At 34.3% G+C, this 10,813-nt stretch overlaps 1 protein-coding gene across 2 annotated transcripts; it reads left to right on the forward strand.

Moving 5' to 3' along the window:
• The first annotated feature begins 376 nt into the window (after positions 1–376).
• LOC115926542 lies at positions 377–8,707 on the forward strand. Of its 2 annotated transcripts, none has more exons than XM_030991332.1 (4): positions 377–398; positions 971–1,028; positions 1,633–1,866; positions 8,616–8,707. In XM_030991332.1, the coding sequence occupies exons 1-4, from the start codon at positions 387–389 to the stop codon at positions 8,684–8,686; spliced, it is 375 nt and encodes a 124-aa protein (XP_030847192.1). In that variant the 5' UTR covers positions 377–386; the 3' UTR covers positions 8,687–8,707. The 2 variants fall into 2 exon arrangements, with proteins under 2 accessions (XP_030847192.1, XP_030847193.1); XM_030991333.1 differs by lacking the exon at positions 8,616–8,707 and adding an exon at positions 2,105–2,209.
• Positions 8,708–10,813: the final 2,106 nt, after the last annotated feature.

Raw genomic sequence — 10,813 nt, forward strand, 5'->3', positions numbered from 1 at the left:
TGTGTTTGTAGAACATCCTTAATTATTCGTTATGAATTTCAATAGCTGAATATGGTTATCATTTTATATATCCTTCAGCTGTCATTGCTTCGTGATTAATCGGTGGTTTGAATTGTGAAATGACAGTTAGCTGTTTACTAATGAAATACAAAATGACAGTTTAAGTTAGTTGATAATGAAATAGGAGATTACAGTTTAATTAGCCAAAGGTAAATTGTTTTCATAAAAAACTTTGTCTCAATTTGCATGAATTGACCCGCCCTCATCACAAATGTTATCGTTTAAAGATCCTATAAAAGGAGGTTAAATGATTTGTTTCATCATTCACTCATTATTCTTCGATACTTCACTAGATTCAAAGCATTCGGGTCAACGAACCTTCTAACATGGCTTCAGTAGTAAGTACAATTTTCCATTACAGACCTAACGTATCTCGTTTCTGATATTAGCTTCTAGCTTCATTATCAATATCAAACTAGTATATCTTAATACTTAATAAATGGGATGTGACATAGAAATAAAACAATTTGTTATATTTAGTTTTGTTACAATGGTGTCATGGTATAGTTCATTCACTAAACTCTCAATCCTAGGGTTAAGGGTTCGAATCCCAGCCAGATACTTATGATATGGCAAGACATTAAACCATATCAGGAGTTGCTGGGGTAATAATGATTGCAGGCAATTCAGGAAGAACAGCATCGATACTGATGAGGTTTCCTTGGGTAAACGGAGGTGTGAAATTATATATACAATCTCTCGGCAAACTTCGAAATTGTTTTGGAGATTCTGATGTTTTCTTATTTTGCCTATTTGCACAGATGAAATCTTCATGCAAGCAATACATTCTCTGTGGATTACATTGAACTTTTTTGTTTAATGCTTTACCACTTTGTTGCAGTGATAAATACTCCCGGAATGTATCCGAGACCAATCACTGATTTTGACGCGGCTCTTTCTTTTTTTCCAGGTAAAAACTCTGTCCCTTTGCCTGTGCCTCATTGCATTTGTTACACTGGAAATCAAAGGTAGGAACGCTTATTATTAAAATGTTATCATGATTTATTATGAGTTTAGAACGAAGATGAAATAAATAATACTACTTGGGCCTCTTCGCGTACAAACGTCATTCATGGGAAAGTGTGAAATGTATTCTACATGGAAATAATACATTTCAATATAACAAATATTTTTTTGAGGATGGAGTGCAATAATTTTTTATGGTTATGACAGAAGTCATATTTCATCAAATATTCCGTCTCACAGTGAATATGTAAGGTGACACCAAGTTACTTTTGATATGAATTCAAACGATTAAATTGGTATTGCTATTCATGTTAATGATTAACGATTTTAAAAATTATTTATTTATGGTTTTTGTCGGGGGGGGGGGTAGTGCGATTCAAATATCATGTCCATGAATTGACATGATTGAGGGATGATTTGCAAACATTTCATATAATTTGTGACTGTATATTTAATCTCAATTGAATATTCAGTCGTTGTACGTGGATCTAAAACAAAAATTAATTCAAAAGAGGTAGTATTGGAGATCAGGTTATAAACAACATTTTATTTTGCTTAAAGTCTCATCGTGATCGCTAACTTCACATCACTTTCTCCTAATCTTAGCCCAAACCATCGATCGCACTTCGGAGTTTCAAGCCCTCTGTGATAGATACAGAACGGTGATGAACGACTGTGAAGAAAAACTTCCCGGGCTAGTGACTGCTGATGAGCAGGCTTTGCTGAATTCCGCCGATAATAATCAGGTGTGTTTGGAAGAGGAAGGTGAAACAAACTTTGCCGATGCTTGTGAGATCTTGGAGAGCGTTTGCATCCGAGTTGTCTCGTGTCCTGCTTCAGGTAAGGAACATCACTGAAGTAACTATTTTTATTGGGGAGGGGGAGTGGTATAATTTCTTTATGAATTCGATTCATCTAGGAGCAATAATTGTCGCGGGGAAAAAATGTCGAAAACTTTTTGCTCATATGTCACTTCATCAAACAATCTGCCGGATTGATTTTATTCATCGTACATGTTGTGAGTCGTAAAATAGATTACAGTATCTCATAATTTATGTGTTTTTATCACCCCATATAGCTCGTTTTAGACGTTCTTCCTCTGTCTCTGCCTCTGCTGAATCATCCGTTGAGTCTAGTGAAACAGACTAAGAAAGCCATCGCCAAATATCGTCTTTGAAGAAGATTAGAGATCATTCCTATGCACCTAGTAGTTATCTGAAGTTTAATTTATTGTTATTCATTTTTATTTAATTTTACGTATTTATAATTAAGCAATAATTTAGGCTTATTAATTCCGCCATTTTGAGATGATTAGATGCCTACATAATGTACTGCCCTCGGGACTGCCCTCATCAAAATAGATATTAAAGTTTCCTAATAGTGTTTTTAATTTAATTCAAGCTAAGCCTTCATCATCCGTGATTGGTATATTAACATCTGTGTTGCTATAGCCTTCTTTGTTTACTCTTTAGCTTGTAAATAGACTGCATTATACTTATACATTCTATTATCAATTGTTACTATCTACAATGTATGTATTGTATTTACTAGTTGGTTACATTGTTCACGTTAGTACTTTCACCCCCTATATACCTATTATCGTTTGTACCTATGTGTCATTATCTATGTATAATGTATAAGAATTGTATGCATTGCTTTTTATACTTTAATGTTTGTTTGTACTCCTGTACCCCGAGAGGGGGTCAAAGAGTCAATACAATTCTAAATTCTTAATTCTCATGTAATATAAAACAAAGAGATAAACAGCTCCTAGCAAACTAAAATGATAAACTTATTCCTCCTTATCTTACATTTATAATAGGCATCTATGAGGTATTTAAAACTTGAATTTACTTACATCAATATTATTTTTTTTTGTGTAGATTATTTAGTATTTAGGATCATTTCATTTTCTCAGACCCAAATTAGGATTTTCGAATTAATCGTTCTATGGTTCACCAATCTTTGATATATATCTGGTATCTATGTATGATCTAATACTTTAATACTAATCGTAATCTATTACAGTTAATTTCAAATTCTTTTCTGGCTAATTTACAATCTGTGTTGACTTTAGTTTGTTCTTTATACAAATTAGATTTGCGTACTTACAACATGCTTTATACAGAGTAGTGTCCTGTTCTGAATAGGTACTATTTGTATTATAAGTTGATGGCAGATAATATTGTTTTTTATTTTGATGAACATACTAATTTTGTTCTTTCTTGATTTGGTTTGATTTTAATAACTTGTTAATAACAGCAAACTGGTAAACTAAAGTCTTTGACTAATATGAGGGCATACTAATTCTTGTTAAATAAAATTCTAACCAAAGGAAAGAACTGTCGTAAATATATCCTTTCTAATCGTCAAGACTTTAGTTGTGCTACGACCAGGCCGATATGGCAGAATGATTTGGAAGAGAGGATTGAAGCATGCAATGATATGGGACAAAACTAGAGAAAAGACAACGAAGCGATAGGAGAGGGTCGTTAAAGAAAAAAAGGAAGAGGAGACAGGTAAGAAGAGAAGGGGAGATGGTAAGGACAATAGAGAGAGAGGGGAGGGTAAGAGCGAGATAGAAAGAGAGAGAACAGGAGAGAGGGGAGAGCTAGAGAAAGAAAGAGACAGAGCGAGTGTGAGAGAGATAGATAGAGAGAGAGGGAGTGTGTGTGTGAAAGAGAGAGAGAGAGAGAGAGAGAGAAGAGGTGGTATCATGAAAGAGAGAGAAATGATGAGGATGCGCTCCGACGCTCTGGCGACAATTGTATATCATTATTTGTTTTCCTTGTGCTGCATGTTTCTGTTTTTGACGTCCAATAAAAACATGAGCACAACAAAACTGCCCTGACTTTTTTCTTCAAAGATAGGGTAACTTATGGCTAGGGTTGCTATTGGGTTTAGGGTTAGGGTTAAGGTTAGGGTAAGGTGTAGTGTTTGGTCCAACGTTGTATTCATGATGAGGTCAGTGTTACGCGGATCGTCTGTCGTTCAACCAGATACAAAGAGAGAGAGAGAGAGAGAGAGAGACAAAAAGAGCCAGAGAGACAGACATACATAGAGAGTGTGGAGAGACAAACGTACAGAGGGAGATAAATAGAGAAAGAGTGGGTGGGAGAGAGAGAGAGAGAGAGAGAGGGGGTGATCAATATCTATCTTAGAAGAAAGGCAAGCTATAACAAAACAATATTATACAAATGTTTTATGTTAACTGAGGATGTGACAATGTAGGCAGAAATCGAATGTTACGTTTGTATTATAAATTTTTACATGGGAATTAATCAATTTTAATTTTAATTTGAAGAATAGAGAAGGCAGGGACGGCAGTTTTCAGGCAAAAGCCTGAATTCAGGCCCTGGTAATTTATGATCAGGCCATAGTTCGGGTGTTTTTTTAAGGGTACAAAATAGCTCATTGTATGTTTTTCAGGCCTTCTGATCAATTCTAACTGGCATCCCTGAGGAGGCATAACTAAGCACAACGATGATGATTAGACAATCCTTTTAAAAAAAGAGGAAATTTCCAGAAAGTTTGACTTGATGTTAAACCTAATTTTGAAGTCAATTTTCTTTATTTAAAGTCATATTTTTATACTCCCGGGTGGAAAGCAAAACGATAATTATTGAAATAAATTGAGTATTAAAACATGAAAGTAATAATAACGATTTTGGTCTTGGAAATGTTATGCTGTTTTCAATGTATTGATCGATTTATTCATTTTATTTCTCTTGGATAAAGTCTTATTTCATTATTATTTTAATAAGTTCATTACAAAAAACACACTCAGATTTTATCAAGTGACATAAACATGATAACAAGAAACTCATAAAATTTGCTACATGTATACACGACTGATACTTTGCCGTGCACCCCGTGAAAAACATCAAGACAAATTTCCATCCTCGAATGTCGCCCACCATGAGCGTCAATTCTTGCCCCCAAAAGGGTCAGTTTTGTTTGATTTAATTAGAGGGAGGAGAATTTTGAGGCAATTGATCTAACGTAGCTATTACAGTATGAGAAGTGAAGAAAAACGGGGAAACATAACATATAAAAGCCTTCCTTAAGCCTGCTTTGTCGAAAGTGCATCTGATATCGACAATGTAACAAAATGAATCTACATTTTTTAATTTTCAGAAATTTGAAAAATGATAGGGCCTACATAAACAACATCTTAATCTTACTTTGAATGAACATGTTACGAAATTGACTGCCCATTCGAGAGCTCGAATGCCCGAGTTCACCTTTCGACAATTACCGTCGAATTTGAACGAATATTGGCACACACACTAGACAGAATGAATTTGGATGAAAAAAGAGGTAAAATCCCATGCTCGAAACTCTATATTAAATGACTGAAGTATAGTTTGAATAACAGTCTCCACCAAAAAGTACGTCTGTGCTAAATTGAACGAACCTTTGAGCGAACATTTCGTTCAAATAAGTCGTAAATAGATTTAATTGCACGTGACAGTTAATCGAAATATGGCGGACGATGGTGATAGTAAACAAATTTGGAAAATCACTAAACGAATTAGTTGTCATTTGATTTGGCACAGTAGATGTTATAAACACCTGTAAAGTAAAAACACTGCCAAGCTGTCAAAGGGATCATTGGTTGGCAGAACAAATGTACTCATGGAAACCAGAACCGTCGCTGCCGGAATTAAAGTGTTAAATAATAATCCATCCACAGTTTTCTTCTATAAATAACAAGAACAAGATAATTTAACATACTTGAATCTTTAATTCCTCTTTTTTTAATTATTTGTAATTCCTTTTTTTTTATCCCACTTATTTCGTCAGTTACAGCTGTGGGTAGAGCTTTACACTTTTCACATGATACCCGAAAACCCAAAATGTTCTGGTTTGCACGTTATGTTTACTATTTTACTCCCGAAAATAAACAATTTGTCATAATAAATGCTTCAAAAAGAGTTTAAAGTTTTATTCTTAATTATCATCATTAAGTAAACCATGTATTTATATACTTTAAACTATCACTGGAAGTAATCACACATTTTCACTGTTAATTTCCCTGCTTGATTGTACAAATGAGTGCCCCCCCCCCCGCCAAGGCTTTGCTGATCATTATTATAATTTTCAAAACCATCATTTATCACTACCTTAATTATTATTTTTTCATTTTTAGTATTATTGTTAATTTTGTTTTATCATTATCATTATTTGTTATGATAATACATATTATTATTAAGATAATTATTATTATTATTATAATTATTAGTATCATAAATATCATATGTTCATTTAGGTTGATATCTTTTCCTTAAAAAAACGTTGGTCGCTATGTACAACAGTTAATTACATGTATTCAATATCATTTCACCTTCAATGATAGCTATTACGTATAACTGATCAGACAATGTCTTAATATGACAGTGTTGACGAAATCGATGAACCAATTACCGTGCCAATCTAGGGATTCTTGTGTTCGTAGAACATCAATAATTATTCGTTATGATTTTCAATAGCTGGATATGGTTATTATTTTGTATATCCTTCAGCTGTCATTGCTTCATGATTAATCGGTGGTTTGAATTGTGAAATGACAGTTTAGCTGTTTACTAATGAAAAACAAAATGACAGTTTAAATTAGTTGATAATGAAATAGGAGATTACAGTTTAATTAACCAAAGGTAAATTGTTTTCATAAAAAAGTTTGTCTGAATTTGCATGAATTGACCCGCCCTCATCACAAATTCAATTTTTTTTAGATCCTATAAAAGGAGGTTAAATGATTTGTTTCATCATTCACTCATCATTCTCCGATACTTCACTAGATTCAAAGCATTCGACTCAACGAACCTTCTAACATGGCTTCAGTAGTAAGTACACATTTCGGTTACAGACCTAACGTATCTCGTTTCTGATATTAGCTTCGTTATCAGAATCAAAGTAGCATATCTCAATTCGAGAAGGGCATTTTACTAATAAGAGATGGGTTGTGACATAGTAGTAAAAGAATTTGTTATGTTTAGTTTTGTTACAATGGTGTCATGGTATAGTTCATTCACTTAACTCTCAATCCTATAGGGTTAAGGGTTCGAATCCCAGCCAGATACTAACGTCCTCTGGTAAGACATTAATCCATATTTGCCATTCTCTACCCAGGGATAGTTGTTCGGGTAATGATGGTTGCAGGTACCTCAGGACGAACAAAATTGATGCTGATGAGGTTTCCTTGTGTAAACGGAGGTGTAAAATTATATATACAATCTGTCGGCAAACTTCGAAATTGTTTTGGAGGTTCTGATGTTTTCTTATTTTGCCTATTTGCACAGATGAAATCTTCATGCAAGCAATACATTCTCTGTGGATTACATTGCACTTTTTTGTTTAATTCTATACCGCTTTGTTGCAGTGATAAATACTCCCGGAATGTATCCGAGACCAATCATTGATTTTGACGCGGCTATTTCTTTATTTCCAGGTAAAAACCCTGTCCCTTTGCCTGAGCGTAATTGCATTTGTTACACTGGAAATCAAAGGTAAGAACGCATCTTTATTATTTAAATTTTATCATGTTTTGTTATGAGTTTAGAACGAAGATGACAAATAATACCACTTGGGTCTCTTCGGGTACATACGTCATTCATGGGGAACTGTGCAATGTATTTTACATGGAAATAATATATATCAATATAATGAATATCATGTTTATGATGGAATATGCGATAATTTTCAATGGTTATTAAAGATTCTGTCTCACCGTAAATATATTAGGCGACACCAATTTTTTTTGTGTAAAATCTTTAATTAACTATTAAATTATTTGTTGGTATACGATATAAAGTCAAATGAATACATTTGTTATTGTTGTTCATGTACTTAATGATATTGTTCATAACGAATTTCATTGGTACGGCGATTCAAATATTATCTTCATGATTGAGGGATGATTTCGCAGGAATTTCATATGTTTTGTGACTATCCGTTTCGTCTAAATTAAATATTCTGTCGTTGTACGTGCATTAAAAAAATAAAAACCTATGGATTCAAAAGAGGTAGTATTGGAGAACAGGTTATAAGCAACATTTTATTTTGCTTAAAGTGTCATTGTGATCGCTAAATTCACATCAATTTCTCCTAATTATAGCCCAAACCACCGACCGCACTTCGGAGTTTCAAGCCCTCTGTGATAGATACAGAACAGTGATGAACGACTGTGAAGAAAGACTTCCCGGGCTAGTGACAGCTGATGAGCAGGCTTTGCTGAAGTCAGCCGATAATAATCAGGTGTGTTTGGAAGAGGAAGGTGAAACGAACTTTGCCGATGCTTGTGAGATCTTGGAGAGCGTTTGCATCCGAGTTGTCTTGTGTCCTGCTTCAGGTAAGGAACATCACTGAAGTAACTATTTTTATTGGGGAGGGGGAGTGGTATACTTTCTTTATGAAATCGTTTCATCTAGGAGCAATAATTGTCGCGGGGAAAAAATGTCGAAAACTTTTTGCTCATATGTCACTTCATCAAACAATCTGCCGGATTGATTTTATTCATCGTACATGTTGTGAGTCGTAAAATAGATTACAGTATCTCATAATTTATGTGTTTTTATCACCCCATACAGCTCGTTTTAGGCGTTCTTCCTCTGTCTCTGCCTCTGCTGAATCATCCGTTGAGTCTAGTGAAACAGACTAAGAAAGCCATCGCCAAATATCGCCTTTGAAGAAGATTAGAGATCATTCTTCTGCACCTAGTAGTTATATGAATTTTAATTTATTGTTATTCATTTTTATTTAATTTTACGTATTTATAATTAAACAATAATGTAGGCCTATTAATTCCGCCATTTTGAGGTGATTAGATGCCTACATAATGTACTGCCCTCGGGACTGCCCTCATCAAAATAGATATTAAAGTTTCATAATAGTGTGATTAATTCAATTCAAGCTAAGCCTTCATCATCCGTGATTGGTAAATCAACATCTGTGTTGCTATAGCCTTCTTTGTTTACTCTTTAGCTTGTAAATAGACTGCATTATACTTATACATTCTATTATCAATTGTTACTATCTACATTGTATGTATATATTGTATTTACCAGTTGGTTACATTGTTCACGTTAGTACTTTCATCCCCTATATACCTATTATCGTTTGTACCTATGTGTCATTATCTATGTATAATGTATAAGAATTGTATGCATTGCTTTTTATACTTTAATGTTTGTTTGTACTCCCGTACCCCGAGAGGGGGTCAAAGAGTCAATAAAATTCTAAATTCTTAATTCTAATGTAATATAAAACAAAGTGATAAACAGCTCCTAGCAAACTAAAATGATAAACTTATTCTTCCTTATCTTACATTTATAATAGGCATCTATGGTGGTATTTAAAACTTGAATTTACTTACATCAATATTATTTTTTTTTGTGTCGATTATTTAGTATTTAGTATCATTTCATTTTCTCAGACCCAAATTAGGATTTTCGAATTAATCGTTCTATGGTTCACCAATCTTTGATATTTATTTGGTATCTATTTATGATCTAATACTTTAATACTAATCGTAATCTATTACAGTTAATTTCAAATTCTGTTCTGGTTAATTTACAATCTGTGTTGACTTTAGTTTGTTCTTCATACAAATTAGAGTTGCGTACTTACAATATGCTTTATACAGGCTAGTGTCCTGTTCTCAATAGGTACTATTTGTATTATAAGTTGATGGCAGATATTATTGTTTTTTATTTTGATGAACATACTAATTTTGTTCTTTCTTGATTTGGTTTGATTTTAATAACTTGTTAATAACAGCAAACTTGTAAACTAAAGCCTATGATTGATATGAGGGCATACTATTTCTTTGAAATAAAATTCTAACCAAACGAAAGAATTGTCGTGAATAAATACTTTTTGATCGTCAAGACTTTAGTTGTGCTACGACCAGGCCAATATGGCAGAATGATTTGAAAGAGAGGATTGAAGCATGCAATGAGATGGGACAAAACTAGAGAAAAGACAATGAAGCGATAGGAGAGGGTCGTTAAAGAAAAAAGGAAGAGGAGACAGGTAGGAAGAGAAGGGGAGATGGTATGGACAATAGAGAGAGAGAGAGGGGGAGGGTGAGAGCGAGATAGAAAGAGAGAGAACAGGAGAGAGGGGAGAGCTAGAGAAAGAAAGAGAGACAGAGCGAGTGTGAGAGAGATAGAGAGAGAGAGAGAGAGAGAGAGTGTGTGTGTGTGAGAGAGAGAGAGAGAGAGAGAGAAGAGGTGGTATCATGAAAGAGAGAGAAATGATGAGGATGCGCTCCGACGCTCTGGCGACAATTGTAAATCATTATTTGTTATCCTTGTGCTGCATGTTTCTGTTTTTGATGTCCGATAAAAACATGAGTACAACAAAACTGCACTGACTTTTTTCTTCAAAGATAGGGTCACTTATGGCTAGGGTTGCTATTGGGTTAAGGGTTAGGGTTAAAGTTAGGGTAAGGTGTAGTGTTTAGTATAACGTTGTATTTATGATGAGGTCAGTGTTACGCGGATCATCTGTCGTTCAACCAGAAACAGAGAGAGAGAGAGAGAGACAAAAAGAGACAGACAGACAGACAGACATAGAGAGTGGGGAGAGACAAACGTACAGAGGGAGATAAATAGAGAAAGAGTGGGTGGGAGAGAGAGAGATAGAGAGAGAGAGAGAGAGAGGGGGGGGGGGGGGGGAGAGATCAATATATATCTAAGAAGAGAGGCAAGCAATAATAAAACAATATTATACAGATGTTGTATGTTATCTGAGGATGTTTCAATGTATGCAGAAATCGAATGTT

Source organism: Strongylocentrotus purpuratus, unplaced genomic scaffold (assembly GCF_000002235.5).
Source record: "Strongylocentrotus purpuratus isolate Spur 01 unplaced genomic scaffold, Spur_5.0 spur5_scaffold_2, whole genome shotgun sequence".
Classification (NCBI taxonomy): domain Eukaryota; kingdom Metazoa; phylum Echinodermata; class Echinoidea; order Camarodonta; family Strongylocentrotidae; genus Strongylocentrotus; species Strongylocentrotus purpuratus.

What these genes read in the sequence shown, in the direction of transcription:
- LOC115926542 (XM_030991332.1), top strand. An exon ending in TGTTACACTGGAAATCAAAG is followed by an intron (nt 1,029 to 1,632) that starts GTAGGAACGCTT and finishes TCCTAATCTTAG; the next exon opens with CCCAAACCATCGATCGCACT. An exon ending in TGTCTCGTGTCCTGCTTCAG is followed by an intron (nt 1,867 to 8,615) that starts GTAAGGAACATC and finishes CACCCCATACAG; the next exon opens with CTCGTTTTAGGCGTTCTTCC.